This window comes from Solanum pennellii, chromosome 7, assembly GCF_001406875.1.
Source record: "Solanum pennellii chromosome 7, SPENNV200".
NCBI lineage: Eukaryota > Viridiplantae > Streptophyta > Magnoliopsida > Solanales > Solanaceae > Solanum > Solanum pennellii.
In genome coordinates this window covers 6,760,743-6,778,050 of record NC_028643.1, presented here as the reverse complement: position 1 = coordinate 6,778,050, position 17,308 = coordinate 6,760,743, and the positions used below count along the sequence as shown (strand labels likewise).

The 17,308-nt window shown below is 31.7% G+C and overlaps 1 protein-coding gene across 1 annotated transcript; it reads left to right on the top strand.

Annotated features, from left to right (window-relative positions):
• The first annotated feature begins 9,092 nt into the window (after window positions 1-9,092).
• LOC114077932 (lariat debranching enzyme-like) lies at window positions 9,093-11,308 on the top strand. The gene is made up of 3 exons (XM_027918334.1): window positions 9,093-9,203; window positions 10,310-10,432; window positions 10,994-11,308. Exons 1-3 carry the CDS (start codon window positions 9,093-9,095, stop codon window positions 11,153-11,155), a joined length of 396 nt encoding a protein of 131 aa, XP_027774135.1. The 3' UTR covers window positions 11,156-11,308.
• Window positions 11,309-17,308: the final 6,000 nt, after the last annotated feature.

The window sequence follows — 17,308 nt, the reverse complement described above, 5'->3', positions numbered from 1 at the left end:
TCAAGAACCTCTGGTCCAAGCCTCCTACGCTGATCATGCACGTGGTGGTTTGTTCCCCAACTAGGAATCACAGGTACATGCTGGGAATGACCAAACTGACGCATTACTCTATCAGGCGAGTGCACTTCAACAACCTCTAGGCAAAACATAGGGACACATGCCATCCATAGAGGCTCATCGACCATACAACAATGAGGCAGTGTATGTAAAATTTCATTGTACGGTGTCCATCGAAACTATTTTTAAAATATAAAAATTAAATAAAATCAACATTAACTGATTAATATACAAATAAAATTATTATTGATTTACTTTTATATGAAAATTATATTTTTTAATTATTTTAGTAGAGTAGCAAAATTTATTTTATGTACCTGATCCTCTGTCATGCGGTCTAACTGGTCTCTAATCGGGATAAGAACATGATGTGACTCAGTATCCCTATCAATTTCACGCGTCCAACGCCTAACATATGGAAGTAACATGTCACCATCATGCTGAGGAGGAGCTGATGGCTGTACAGGCAAGATCCTCTCCCAACACCAAACCTTGACGTGACAAACAAAATAATTAAATTATCATCATTAACAAAAAAAATAGATAATCACACACACACACACACACACACACAGTCACACACACACACACACACACACACATATATATATAGCTGTAGAAAAATGTATGTGAATCTTTTTTAAAACTATATAGGTTTTATAATAATTATTCATATTTATTATGAAGTAAGTTTCAACCTTTGGTTGGACCCTTTTTTAAAAACTATGTAGATTTTCTAATAGAATAACATTGTGTGCTTTATCAATGCAAATTTCTGTCGAAAGAAGCAGGCAAAGAAAATAAACTATTTGTATGTAATTTAAATATTTTAAAAAATTGAATATAGAAAAATATTCTTGTACGGTATAGTGTTAAAGATTTTTATCTTTGAATGTATTTTAAAACTTAAGTAAAGTTACTTGAAGGAGAAGAATAAATCCGCAAATGTCAACCACATTACCGATAGATGCTCGACAAAGTGCACGGTACAAGTAGGCTAGCACTGCACTGCCCCAACTGTACTTACCTACATCGTGGATAGGATCTAGGAACGCCAACTATTGTAAACTAATAAGGTTTCCTGAAGTGTTCGGAAATAAGATGCCCCCTAATATAACAAGCATGTAAAGTCTAGCAATCCTCTCCATTCGTTCCACTGGAGTAGCATCTCTTATCCGATCTACTTGTAACTGATCTCGCAAGTAGCCGGTAATGCTATGTATCCTCACACGACTCGCACCATCTATATCAGTAGGTGCTATGGTACATCCTGTGAGTGTCTCTAATAAAGTACGCCATGGAGAATCCTCCGGGTAGCCTGAACGTACACAACATCACCATCGATGCGCAAACCAAACAGACCTGCACATCCTGCAATGTAATTGTGACCTCACCAAAAGGTAAGTGGAAGCAATGAGTCTCTGGCCTCCAACGCTCAACCATAGCTGTAACAAGGGCACGATCATACTGCATCCTGACCACACAAACTACATCATACAGTCCGGACCTACGTAAGATCTCCTCAACACGTTCATGAGGTCGGTGCAAACGAAATAAATTCCAGGCATCATTCATGCGCACCGTCCTCATAAGGTTACTAAATGGTATCTCGCCTTTCCATAACAATTTTGATTTATGCTCAGCATAACAATTCTGATTTATGCTCATGCTGAGAGAGAAGAAGTGTACGATCAATCGGTCCAGTATTCACAACACGCTCCATTATATACTGTAAGAAAAATTATATTAATTCGTATAATATAATTATATTTTGACATATTAATGCCTAGACAGTTCTGCTTTTTATTTACTTTTATAGTTTTGTTGGACCTCTACGGTAAAAGTGAAATTCTATATTATACCTCTTATTATTTGTCGAGGTTCCTCAGCGAGGTTTTAGCTTTTGAATTGTGAAGGGGAGTAAAAGAAAAAAAAAATACTAATTGAGTAAGTAGTGAGAACATATATGATGATCGAGAATATTTTAACTAAATATTTTTAAAATTCTTAGTTATTAGCTATGACATAATCATGAAGAATGCTTCCTACTATTAATCAAAATCTAACAAAGAATAACGATATAACTCTCACGGCTTTTAGCTCAAGTTGGTGAAATAACTTGAGTCTGCTAACTCCAAAAGAAATTACTAAAACAAAATCACAGAATTAGTAATCAATCACCTGAATAGTGTTGGCGAAGTAGCATTTGAACAAGTAAACAATCACTGGTGTACAGAGCTCCCAACACATCCTTAGTATTTTTTTTATACTTTACCAGATTAGCTTCAGGTGTTTACATCATTATATTTTGATTCATTCTATTGTAGTTAAATAATAAGATAAAAACAAACTAGACTATAACTTTGTGGTTTAATATCATTCTAAAAAATGTTTAATATCATTTTGTCAAAGCTAATGGGTATCTTAAAGAACTCTCACAAAATTCAACTTTATTATACTATTCAAAATTCCAATCTCCTTTTTAATGTAAGGTGCAAAGTTGGACCATAGGAATATTTATTTCATAATTTAATACCAAATTTAGTACAACATAGAGATTGAGCAACTAATCCTCTTATGAACTTCAATAATTATCCCACTAACAAGCAGAAATGAAATCTAAATTAGGAATACGGAAGAATGCTAAATCAACTTTTTTTTCTCCAATATTTTTAATATTCCATTGTAAAATAAAATCAAAATAATTTAAGAACATGTAAGTTATAATTTACTCCGTGAATCAGAATCATTAGGCAAAATGATACTATACTAGACACAAGATGAGATAAATGAAACACATTCTAAGTAAAGAAAATACGAGATGTTAAAGAAATACCTAATTTATATAATTTGTTGAGACGGATTGTTATGTTGTCGGGTAGTGCTACTCCAAAATTTTGATTTATTTAGTGTGGGGCCGCTTCAGTTGTCGGATTGGGACCATCAATGTTCATCTTCAAGTGTAAGCTTAGAAGCCATGAAAGTGAAAGAAAGAAGGAGAAGGTGAAAAGATAAAGTAATTTTCTATAAAGTGGAAGATTTTCTTCCACTTTGTAAAGTGGAACTTTTTCTTCCACTTTATAAAGTGTAACTTTTAGTTCCACTTTATAAAGTGTAATTTTTACTTACACTTTATAAAGTGTAAGAAAAAGTTCCGTTATACATTAAAAATACACGTTATGACACTAACGGAAAACGTTTAGAAAATTAGATAAAGTGGAACTTTTTTTTCCACTAAGCTTATTTTAGTTAGTAACTAAAATAGTGACTTATTTGGTAATTTTTACATTTTTGTGGCTTATTTAGGTTTCCAACTCTTATATACATGACTTCTTTATATCTTCTTAATTATTTACGTATTTATATATATATATATTAATTTTTTTAATAATCACATAGCAGTCTATTTATTATATTATATTTCAGACTTTAGATTAGTAAATACTTTAGTCTCAACTCCAAATTTGAACATAAAAAGTCCTATTATTTTTTTTGAAAAAAAATTGGATTTGACCTCTACAATAAATATTTGGCTAAAAAAAATTGAAATTCTTAAAAAGGTATAGAGACATAATTTACAATGACCATAGTAATATAACAATGACTATAGTTATTAGGAAATTTTTCGCGTATAGTCACTCAAAAATAATTTAATTAGACTTCATAGTTATAGTTTGCTAACTATAATTCTAGCTACTTGTTGGAGGGAGGAAAGAGACAAGCGAGGTTGGAAGAGGGAGGAGAGAGGCAAGCTAGATTGGGAGTGGGAGGAGAGAGGCGAGCTAGAAAGGGAAGAGAGTGGAGAGAGGTGAACTGTATATATATATTTGTCGGATTGTATATGTATATTTTTGTCAAATACTTGTATATATGTAACTGGTATACATATGCATGTGTATATCCGACGAGCGAGATTGAAGAGGGAGGAGAGAAGTGAGCAAGAGAGAGTAGAGAGTGGATAGGGGCGAACCATAAATGTATACAGTCAGATAATTGTGTATATAAATATATATATAAATGGTATACATAAGTATTTGTATATCTAGCAAGCGAAATTGAGAGAGGCGAGAGACAAGAGAGAGATGATAGAGAATGGAGAGTAACTGATTGTATTTGCATATCTTTCATATAATTGTGTGTATATACATGTATAAATTGTACTTGTATATGTATAAGCGACGCAACTACAACTAAAATTAAGTTGTGGGCCGTAATTGGTTCAAACCATAAGGAGCCGTTTGGTTATCGTATAAGAAACATCTTATACATGTATTAAAAGTTACATTAGTTTTACTATGTTTGGTAGAAGTTTTGTGTTAGGTATAAAAATTAACATAACTTATACCATGTTTGGTTGGTAAGAATTTAAAGGTTGTATAAAAGTTATTCATGTATTAATTTATAACGGTGTTTGGTTGCATATTTTGTAGTCCTACAAAATTAACACCAACATAATTTATGAGAAAATCTATGTATAAAGTTATGTATGGTAGAAGGTGGAATAAGTTATTTGGATATTAGTTCTGCATGTATTAAAATGATAAATTACAAATTTACCCTATAAATTTATTTTATTTTTTTTTAATTGGCAACTTTACTGTTTTCCTATTTATGTTTGTTTTTTAATTTCTTTTTATATATAGACCATTTTCATTTTTTTTAATTTTTTTAAAAATTGAAAACTTTACCGTTTTCCTATTATATATAAACTATTTTCATTTCTTTTTATATACTTATCATTTTTATTTATTTATGCAAATATAAACATTTTTTTAATATTAAAAATTTGATTGTATATTTTTTGATGGTACATATGCTAATCAAACATTAACATTATATATTATTCAATATATTCTACATTTTATTAGCATGTATTATGATTTTGTAAATAATATATATTAATAATTTACAACAAATTTAATGTTCAATAGTTAATAATTCATGTATTATAATCTCTACATAACAAAATAATACCTACATAACTAATATCCACATAATTAAACTAAACATAACTAAACTCTGCATAATTAATACCTGCATAACTTAACCCTGCATAACTAATACCTGCATAACTCTAACCAGTAACTAAACGGCCCATAACTATGTAAGTTAATTAACTAGTATATGTTTGCTTGTCCACATAATTTTCCCTAGTTATTATTGGTAAAAAATCTATTATGAAGAGATAAAATAATAATTTGAAAGAAAAAACATTTCTCCATTATTTTAAAATTTCTTTCGTAAACAAACTTTTACAACAATATATATAAGTTTATTACTAATTTCATTAAAAAGAAAATTCTCTTTTTAAATTTTTATGATTTTAAAACTATCTTTAGTACTAATAAATTAGAAATGATAAACGAGAGACAAAAAAATTTGGAAAGCAAAATAATTATAAGACTACAAGTCTCACACTCCTTTTGTTTGTTGAATTCTAACGTGTATTTACTTCTCTTATAACTATTTTTTCTGTCAAATTCACAAGGTTTGTGAGATAATTCCGGCCATTTACACCAGAGGATTTTTTCCCCAGCAATTCTCCGTCATTGCCTCTACCATCTCCGGGCAACTTCGTTGTACCAAACAACAAGGTAACTCTTCTCTAACAGAGCCACTTCCTCTTCCTCCCTTAGTTATTTTTGGTGCAATTTTCAGGCAAAAAATTAACACTTTTTTACTTGTTTATCTGAATTGTTCCATGGAATTACTTTGCTAGCTGGTTACGATATTGGACGACGAACGGTAAGGCAGGCCCTCCTTTTTGGGAGGTTGAAACTTTTTTTGTAGTTACTGATACTGCACTCCATAAATATGTGTTTGATTAATTGGCATAGTGTTATTTAGACCTATTTGGTGAAGTTAGACTAAATCAGAGGCTTATTTCTTATTGATAGTCACTTATCTGTAAGCGTGAGTTGCTTTTGACATAATTATGTTGTTGCAGTAGGTTTAAGTATGTGTCACTGTAGTCTATTTTTTTGTGCATCATGCTATTTGGTTGTAACTGATTGAGTTCAATTGTTTACCCGGACGGTTTTACCTTAGGCCAAGCGGCGTCATCCAACACTGTTTGGTTAATCTTCTTAGAAGTACACATACATATAATATGTGAAAACAAAAATAATAGTCAATAAACGAGAAGTTGATGTTGCTTGACACTAGGACATCTCAGCTAAGTGGTCCAGTGCTTCATATCCCCTTTTCAGGTTACCAGATTGAACCCCACCATCCACTATTTGTTGAAACTTTTAAGCTCAAGCTCTAAATGTAAGGTAGACGGATATCAAACTCTTGACCTTTTGTATAAAACTTAAAAGCTAAACTTTTGAGCCTAAAATTCTATTGGTGTCTTACGCCCAAAAAAAGAATTACTTAGTAAATCTAAATGAGGTTAGTGTGAACACAGTTCAAAAAATGAGGATATTTTATAGGTGAGTTATAGGAATATATTTTTGAATTGTGTTTTATTAACATAGTGTAAATTTTATTTTTCTATAAATGATGTTATTTTTATGATTCGTTTGTTTCACCTTTAAAATTTTAACACCGGTTACAGAACTCCTGAATCTGTCCATGTTAACAGTAACACATGCGGGTTCAACACACTGAACTATGTAGTATCAAGTTCGTTACCTTGCTTTTACATTGCTAGCCTCGAAACTTGATTGTGTTGAGTTACAGACATATGCACCTTATTACAAATATCTGCGAGTGCTCCTATTATTATGATTGTTCCAATTCTCTGTGATAACCCATTGAATTAGAAGGTCATAGCACATGAGCAGTCTTGGATTGTGACTTACATTTGGCCATTACTAGGATGATAGGTACCTACTTTGTATTGCTATATAGATAAGGTTCACATAAGTTGTTCTCTAAAACTGAATGTTCAAGTGTAACTGTTTGGAGTTTTGGGAAGATACCAAGTGTGGGGTAATGCTATGTCTATATTGAAAAAGAACTTTACTCGGAGTTGGGACAAGTATCTTTCCACTAAGATTAGATTGTTTTACATAATCTAATAATCTCTCCACACCCTCTGAGTGTTATCTCTTTTAATTTTTGTTTTAAGAACTCAATCACTAAAACACTATCAACATTTATTACATATCTTAACTTTAAATGACCAGTGTTAACCTTTTATATATTTGTATAGAATAGAAGGGGAAAAGAGCAAGTGAAATTAATTGAAATAAAGCACCAACAATGTAATCCAGTGGTCAATAAGGTGGGTTGAGAACGATGTGGTATAGAATAGAAGGGGAAAAGAGCAAGTGAAATTAATTGAAACAAAGCATCCAAGAATGTAATCCAATGGTCAGTAAAGTGGGTTGAGAACAATGAGGTCTCGCGTTCAAATCCTAGTAAAAACAAAATACTAGGTAATTTCTGTATAATTGTCCTAGCCTTGGTGGACAAAGTTACTTGGTACCTTTTGTTGGTAGGTAAATATTTTGTGGATTAATCGAGGTGTGCACAAGCTAGCACAAACACCATGGTTAAAAAGAAAAAGATAATTGAGATAAAGATGATGACAACTACAAACAAGAAGTTCTAATACCAAACACCAAAATATATAGTTTTGAAATTAATCTTTATTCAGAAATTGGATCTAAAAGAAAAGGAATAATATACATTAAGTCTAAGAACCTGTTTTGATTGACTTATTTCAAGTGCTTTTAAGCCAGAATAGTTTTAAGTACTTGTGTAGTGTTTGGGTAAGATAAAAAAGTGCTTTGAAACACTTATTATTAAGCCAGAATAACAAAAATAAGTCGAAATCCACAAGGTAGGATTTCTAACTTATGACTTTTGGCTTATATAAGCCATAAGCCCATCGAAACAAGTTGGGAAAAAGCATAAGTACCCCCAACCAATGTCCGAAATTTCAGAGACACACTAATATTATATTAAGGTCCTATTACCCCCTGAGCTTATTTTATAAATAATTTTCTACCCTTTTTCGGCTTACGTGTTACGTAGGCCGAAAAGGGGTAGAAAATTACTTATACAATAAGTTCAGGGTGATAATAGGACCTCAGTATAGTATGAGTGTGTCTCTGAGATTTCGGGTATAGGTTGGGGGTACTTGTGCATTTTTCTTATTATTAAATAATACTTATTTAAATAAAAATGACATCTAATTTGAGATTCCCATTTAGAATAGATAGATAACAACAACAACAACAACAACAACAACAACAGCAACAACAACAACAACAACAACAACAACAGCAGCAACAGCAGCAGTGGCGGACCCAGGATTTTCTTTCATGAGGTTCAAAAAATAAAAATATAAACGTGTAAATCATTTTTTAAAATGGGCCATTCGAAAAACAGAACTGATTTTTTAAAACAAAATTAAATTGAAACTATAAAGGAAAATAAATAAATGTTGGTGCAAGGATTTGAACTTGGGGCGTGAAACTTAATATTCAGGGGTCTTACCATTAAGCCATCTATTTTTATTTGTTATTGAGTGGGTTCAAAATATATTCATCTATAGATATACAGAAAATTTACCTTATATATATCGTGTATTTTTTTGCCGAGGGTGTTCGGGTTAACACCTGGACCCAACGTGGGTCCGCCCCTGCTCATGAACATGAAAGTTAAATTACTTGAAAATAAAACCTAACTAAAAACCCCACTTGGCTAATCGCTAACAACAGTGCTGGAGTCACCACTTCCCCAACAGGTGCAATTGCTGATTTTTTCTCTTCTTGAACGCAATCCTGCATTTTTGTGCATTTAACGAACATGTATGAGCTTACTTACTCAAGCCTTCGTTCCAACAATCAAACATTGGAATAGTCTTTGGTTAGATTGCTCAACAACTTTAAGTATGTTTATTTGCAATTTGCATATTCTCGCATAAATTTTCGCTATTCTTTCATTTATTTAATCAAACGGATGGAAACCTTACACCTTCAATTTTATTCGTTCCTAACTTTGGCATTGTCACATTAAATTTGATACGTCCTTTAGGCTGTTAGTTTCTTCGCAGTAACCAAAATATTTAAGTGTACATGATGGGTAGCCCTAACCACACTATGGGTGTATTCCAAGGGATAGTTTCTCAGCACGCCAAAAGAATCTCCAATTTTGGGTTCCTGTCTGGTGGAAGATTATTAAATGAACCAGTATTTTGTACTGACCATTTTTCTGATAAAGAATCAAGCACAAAAATAAGTAGGAGAATGAGGTTCCCTTGTATAGGGAGCACTATTAATCTGATTGTGTGAACCCAAATAGTCGATTAGATTGCCATGTGTATTAAAAAAAGATGCTTATGCTGCCATATAATGATGTAAAGGCATCATGATGCTGAGGAATCTACACCCATCAGATGGTCTATGCAATGCAACACGATCGATTTGAGGAGGTTTTGACAACGGAACAATATACTACAAAAGAAGTGGTTATTCCAAAAATACTATTATCACCACCAGAGAATGAATGATCTCAATTTTAATTCATTTGGAAGCAATTTCCAATACGTCTTTATTGTGTAATGATTAATGACTATAAATCAAGCTCAATATCAAATGTTGGATTATATTTTGTAAATACTATAAACAAAGCGCAATATAAAATGTTGGATTACATCTGTCGCGACATGCTTTCTTGCATAGCAACTACATGTAGCACTTTCAAGGGAAATATTAATATTTCCGATGAATGTTTTGGTTATAGTAGAAAGATAGAAGGATAGGGACATACATAGGAAATATAATATACAAGAAATTATTAGGTGAGATACGATTTATAACATTTGAGGAGTGTCAAGCAAATAATATTACAGAAAGCTAATGAAAATCTCATTGTTTGTATTCATAGGTTCGGTTGAATAAGTGATGAGATGACAATCACCATGCAACTTTGGAAGAAAATGCTACTTTTGCGTAGACACATTTAGTGATAATTAGGATACAAGTGACGGATTACTACTCAAATGTAGCCTGAACTGCTTGACACCATAAATCTGAGTCGCAAATGATGATTCAAGATCAATTAGAAACTTACAAATTTTCTAAAGTTTCAGTGCCAAGATATCGGTAGCATTAATAACAAACATTGTAAAAGACGTATGTATACTACTCCATAATTATATGAATCTCAAACTAATCTCAAATTACTGGCTAGCTGAGTAGTCTCAGTAGTGATGAGACCACCCTTACTTTGTGTTTAGAATATCTATATATGAATTTGAAGTTGCTCTAATCGAATTTTCGGTTATTAAATGCAGATGAGGATAGCTGTAGAAGGGTGTATGCACGGAGACTTGGATAATGTTTATGCCACCTTATTGCATTTGCAAGAAGTTCAAAATATAAAGATTGATCTCCTTTTATGCTGTGGTGACTTTCAGGTAGATCCACTTGTTCATTGTTAGCTTTTGACGCATTACTTATTTTTTTGATTTTCCCAAACGAGTTGATAATAGATCAGGCTTTTGCTCTTTTTTTTACGTATACCACTCAATAATGATTACACTTGGATTTTGTTGTTCTGAAGCTTCTACATATAATTATTCTTGTAATTGTTATCCATTCATTGGAAAAATAGGCTTTGGCTCATCCTTTTAGTTCAGTTTAAGTGTGCTCTTCATTATTTTGAATCATTCTTCTTTTATACAACTCTTTAGTATTTTTTTGAAACTAAATACAACTCTTTTTTTCAAAAAATGGTTATAATACAACTCTTAAGTGTTTTGATCTTCTATGTTTCATGATGTTGGTAGTGATATGGGATTCCTTGATTATTCTTAATTTCATGGTTATATTGAAGACAAACACAACCAAGAATAAAATTTGAGATAAGAGATTTGTCATATTAACTAATTGGCTGAAATGTTGCAGTAATTGAATTGCAAACACTTAAATCCTTGACTTGACTAGTACGAATTGAGATATTTTATTTGTGCAAACAGGCTGTTAGGAATGAGAAGGATCTGGAAAGCTTAAATGTGCCATCTAATTTCTGGAGCATGAACTCTTTCTGGAAGTATTACTCAGGAGAGAAAGTAGCACCATTTCCAACTATATTTATTGGAGGAAACCACGAAGCATCCAATTACCTTTGGGAACTGTGAGTTGGTGCCAATATATGATAACTGCAGTCAATATTGCATGAGATTGTTACCATGATTCATATACAGTTCTGCACCTCATCTCTTAATCTGGAACTTCCAAAGAATCTTTATCAGTGTTTTCTCTTTTATATACCTTTCTTGCACTAGATCTTGTTTGTGATGATATATAGTCTTAATAAAAGTTGTTCAATTTTGAAATTTAAATGGCTGGTCAGATGTCTTACAATCATTTGATGTAGTTGAAATGATCAAGTTACCAGTGATAGATGGCTGTCTTCTGCAATGAACTATTCAAATTTTGTTGTTCTTGTATTACTTGACATTCGAGTGCCTATTCACTGCCAAGTGATTACAATAGTACTTAATGGAAATTTAAGAAAAACATCTTGGAAGAATCGCAAAGGAGCTATCGGTCTCTGTATGAAGCTTGTGTTTGTGCTGTGTAGTGATTGTTTATTTTAGGTGAACCAGTTTACTTCCTTATCTTTAGTCTCTTGACTCGTGAAATGCTTTCATCTCATATTTAACAACACGAACACGACTTTGGGCCATTGATAAATGAATTTATCCCTAAAAGTAAACTTTTCTTTCAACCATTTTTTATTATATTTCCTATCAAGCATTTGATGTTGGTATGGAGATTCTAATTAATTGTGAGATTATTCCACGTAAAATTCATATAAGAAGAAAAGAGCTTCCTAGGGGATCAGTTCGGGTAAAGTATAGAGAGATTCTAATTTCTATTCATACCATCACAATCCTTATGATTGATTAACACTACTTGTCCCTTGTTGACGGTTATGATTCTAAGGAAAAAGAAACCAAAATGCCAAAATATATAGTAGTGTCACTTTTTCGTCAAACGTTATCTTTTTTTAAATGAGTCAAGGAAAAAAAGTAAAAAAGAAATTAGTGAGAAGAAGTTTCCATGTGATTATACAGACAAGTTTCAAAGAGTAATAGTACTCAATTCAAGTTGGTGCCAAAATTTGCTGAATTAATAATAGAGAAAAAGAATGAAGAATTTCGGGATTTTCATTTCTAAGAGATAGAGATAGAGTAACTCTTAGCCATGCAACCGTGATTGGAGCTAGGTAGGGTTAAGGGATTTATCCAAAATAAAAAAATTTAGCAAAAAAAACTTACAATGTTTAATTATGCATGGTGAAAAATATATATGTTTTTATGTGTATATAGTAATTAGTAGATATTCAACTTTCTCTTTTTTCTGACTTTTTTTATGTCTTTACTTTTTATATTTTGAATCTCTGCTGAAAATATTGGTTGCCGCGGTGACCAAATAGAGTTGCACAAGAATTGGAAAAATTTAGTTTGATCATTTTGACATTTTGATTCCTGTTGACCGTCGTCAACTTTAATTCCATATTATTTCAATTAGAAATTAACTCAATGGTTTGACTCACTCTCAAAACGCTTTGAGACTCATCTCGGCAATACATTAGACGCCTCATAAAATTATATTAAATGAAATATAATATTATTATATGGTTTGATCAATTAGCCTACATATTTAAAAAGACATAAAAATTGTATAGAGAAAATTTCTCCATAAACAAACTCTTTTAGTGACTACATTGTCGATGCTATTATGTTTTTTTCCTTATGATCGAGAATTTAATTTATAGAGTTCAAAATATTTCCTCTAAAGAAAGTATAACCAAATATGGAAGAGAACTATATTTTTTTAAATTAAAAACAATTAATGCTTTGACTTTCCTTCGTGGGAAAAGTAAACTCGAATATTGTAAAAAAAATAGGAGGAAAACTCTAACAATTTACCCATTTTAATTGAATTTTCTTGATAAAACTTAATTTGCTTTATTCATTCAATCTTCATATATCACTGTTATTTATCATGATTAAAATGTGATATGAATTAACACTTGGAGTCATGTTCCCTAAAGTAAACAAAGGTTAACAATATCGGAGTCATGTATTCAATGTTATGAGCAGTATTGAGAGTAGAACTCATGCGTTAAAAGTAATATGCATTGAGTTGAAAAGTGGAGCCAATGCCTTAAAAAGTTAACACCCAAAGCAGCCACTCTCTTTCCCGTCATCATGTAAACTTAAGGGACAACCCGTTCTACGCAACTCCATCCCCACATCGCACTCAACACCATACTCATCGCTTTTCCCACCCTTTGTTTTCCAACAATAAGTTCAAGAGGCGATACTGCACCCTACACCCATACCAAGTGAACATGCAAGCTACCAAAATAAGGATCAGACCAACATTACCTAACAACATAGCGCCAACCTCCTAGGTAATGACTCGAATACGACTATCCCCCCTCCTCAGGTAGTTCCAATCTAAGAACAAAAATGTAAATATAGAAGAAATAAATGATGTCGTAGTTCTACTAAGGATGAAGAGGACATAGATTATGGAAGTTTAAGAGGACTTAAGGGTCATGATATTCAAAGAGAAATGCGTCCAAAACACATCTTTAATTGTCTCAACGATCTATTCAAAATCACAATCGATGTAAGATTTTTTGTAACTCGGAAATAGGGAGTTACATAGCTGTGATGAATCCAACTTTGATGAATGGGAAACCCTTCAACGTGGAGAGGGGGATACCGGTGATTCGACCTCCCCCCCCCCCAGTACAAAAGTAAACCCTAAACCGATCTAAAATCTTTAAATTTGAAATCATGTGGACGTACCATCTTCAAAAGACCCATATCATTTAAAAGCTTGGAAGGAAAATAATAGTACTCTCCGGGACGTCTAACCTTCACAAAAAACTATTTTTGATTGAAATTAAAAATATCTTTGGAATCTCCAAAAAAAGAAAAATGTTTAAATGCATTGAATGAAGCAAAAAATCCCCAAAGTATACATCCGATAAAGACTTTGAGAAACATTTAGGTTTTTCAACAATAAACAATAGAATGCCCCATAAGGACCTCGAATTTAAACTTGACAATCTCCATTCAAAACTAGCGTAACAATAAAACAAAAAGTTTCTCAACATTTTGGGGAGAACTAATAACTAGCTTAAACAAATTTGTCCTTAATTTATAGTATCGCTAGCCATATAATTCAATTCATCAAATTACGTAGATGCATCACAAAACCGAAAGCTACATATATTAAATTGGGACAAAATTACCCTACGAAAAATGGAGGGTAGTGATGCATATTAGCGATTAATAGAATATATATTTTTTACCCAAAAATGAAAACTATTACTATATTTAGCAAATTTGGATGAGGGTCAATGAGAGAAAAAGTTAAGTTTGACAAATCCTACTTGATCTTTGAAGCTAGAACGAAGATAATCTTAAAGTTTAAAGATAACCACATTCAAACACTAACTAATTTTCTATATAGAGAACTCAGATTAAGGGATGGATGGTGCCAAAAAGGTAGTGAAATAGTACATATTATTATGTTGTTTTTTATTTTTCAATTGTTCTTAAAAATAAATATTTTTCTTTTTTAGTATTATTTATGTGACACTATTATTTAAAGAAGTCAAACGGGATGAAAGAGCAAAATTTGAGGTAAGTATACTAATTTATACATAGGGATACGTATAATGTAAAACATTTTGGTCGATCACTTCATTTTTTTTCATTGTAACTTTAGATTATCATCTTCTAGTTGACCATAACCATTTTTGTTATTATTAATTTTAACAAGTAGTTGTGTCATATTATGCTCATTTACAATATACTTTATTTCTCCATTTCCTTATTATTTAGAGTGTGTTTTCCTACCAACATAATTTGAAATTTTAATATCAATGACAAAATTCGCTCACTATATTTAATTTTGTTCTTGATATATTTTAGTGTAATTGTGGGTTATCAGGTTCTTTTTAAGTAGACTTTTTATTTTACGTTATTTTTTTTCAAATATTTGTACTAATAATATAACACACACACTACTTTTTTTTTATATATAGTATTATACATTTATTATTAATTAATACAATATGCACATGTAAACGCATAGACTTAAATAATACTTGTAGATAATAAAATTCGCGTCGAGAAAACAATAATCAAGAACGGAAAATTATAGCAACAATCGATTTTATTATTTCAAATGCGAGTGTTACAATCTCTATAATTCCTCTGAATTCGCCTTTTCAAATATAAATTCAAGGGCTTTAAAGCTTGTTCTTGAATCTATGATGAACTTGAACTTGAACTTTATCTTGATCTTGACTTTTATTTGAACTCAAGGGCTTCGAGCTTGTTCTTGAATTCGGTGGTCTTGATCTTGATCGTTCTTGAACTTGAATGCTTGAATTCTTTAACTTGTAGCTTTGTAGAGAATTAAATGGCGTTTGTACCACGGAGTTTCTCTAGCTTCTTGTTTAGAATTTTCTGTCTCTTTTCTGAATTATGAGGACCCCTATTTATAGTTTTAGAATAGAGGAGTTGCGATTGGAATAGGATTCCATTCAGCCAATCAGATTAAAGTGACATGGCATTTGGGCTTTATGGAGCGGGCTTGTCATCTTTGACACATGTCATGATTCTATTGGTTTTCTTATTTGACTTGGCATGCCACATCATCTGCACACGTGGCGCCAAGATGGGCTCTCGAATGAGATGGGATTGGGTTTAACAAATTGGGTTCATCCAATGTAGCCCGAATCAATTAATTTAGACTTCAGTTAAATCCGTATTTATTGGACTTAAATATTTAAGTCAATTATATCAATCCACAATATTTATTTGGATTAATATATTTATGAATTCAATATTATCCAAGTCATTTTATAAATTTATATTTAATAAATTTTAAATGATTACAAATGCCCTCTGCTTCAAGTCTTGTCGAGATATTTTATCTTTCAGACTAGGCTTGAAGCATTAACCGGTTACTAAATTCACCTTAGTTAAAAATGAATTATAATTGAATTAACAATTGTAATCCTACTCAATTTCATATTCATATATATGTTTTATTGCCCAAGCCAAAAAGAAATTGTAATTGAACTAGGAATTGAAATCCTACTCAATTTCATATTCATAAATATGTTTTATTGCCCAAACCAAAAAGAAATTGTAATTGAACTGGGAGAAGGATTCTATCCCACCACATGACATCTATAAATAGATACATTGTCTCCATAATTTTATCTTCAATTACGGATTGTAAGCCTACGACGAAAAGGGCATACTCAAGGTAATTTTCCTTCTTTTTTATTTATTTTCGTCACTTTTTTACAGCTTGACATGTCTGCCGTAGAAAATTCATATCTCATTGTAGAAAAATCAAAATCATGAACCGTTTGATTTTTCAGAAACTAGATTTTTCGATCTCTAACATACCCGAAATTCAAAATTTAATACCTTCAGAATCTTTCTAGATGAGTTTTTGAAGTTAGCTCTAGATTCTGTCATGCTAAAAATTCGTCACTTTTTTACAGTCTGACATGTTCGTCGTAGAAAATTCATATCTCATTGTAGAAAAACTAAAATCATGAACCGTTTGATTTTTCAAAAACTAGACTTTTCGATCTCTAACATATCCAAAATTCAAAATTTAATACCTTCAGAATCTTTCTAGATTATTTTTTGAAGTTAGCTCTAGATTCTGTCATGCTAAAAATTCGTCACTTTTTTACAGCCTGACATGTTCGTCGTAGAAAATTCATATCTCATTGTAGAAAAATCAAAATCATGAACCGTTTGATTTTTCAGAAACTAGACTTTTCGATCTCTAACATATCCAAAATTCAAAATTTAACACCTTCAGAATCTTTCTAGATGATTTTTTGAAGTTAGCTCTAAATTCTGCCATGCTAAAAATTTTCAGATTTGTGTGACTTACTAAAAATCTTGTGTCTTGACGTTGGAACAGCAAAATCACAATCCACTTGGTGATTCCTAATCTAGACATAAAGGTCTATAACACATCCAAGATTCAAGATTTAATACCTTTCGAGTCTCAAACATCTTGACGGGTAACAATCTCTCCTTCACTTGTATTTCCCTTTTTTTTTTGTTTTTTTTGTAGATCAGCAAAAGGAATTTTATATTTTATGGAAGCTACATAATGGAAGGATTTATCACATAAAAATGTGCTTAACGGCCATGCCTTAACAAAATAAATAAATAAAACTCTCAAGGTGTTCCATGGCCCCGAATGCTTAACCAACTTGA

Bases quoted from the DNA above. Each gene is read 5' to 3' on its own strand.
- LOC114077932 (XM_027918334.1), top strand. From the start codon at position 9,093: ATGGGTAGCCCTAACCACACTATGGGTGTATTCCAAGGGATAGTTTCT. The intron at 9,204-10,309 runs GTATTTTGTACT...TATTAAATGCAG, and splicing joins GAAGATTATTAAATGAACCA to ATGAGGATAGCTGTAGAAGG. The intron at 10,433-10,993 runs GTAGATCCACTT...TTGTGCAAACAG, and splicing joins TATGCTGTGGTGACTTTCAG to GCTGTTAGGAATGAGAAGGA.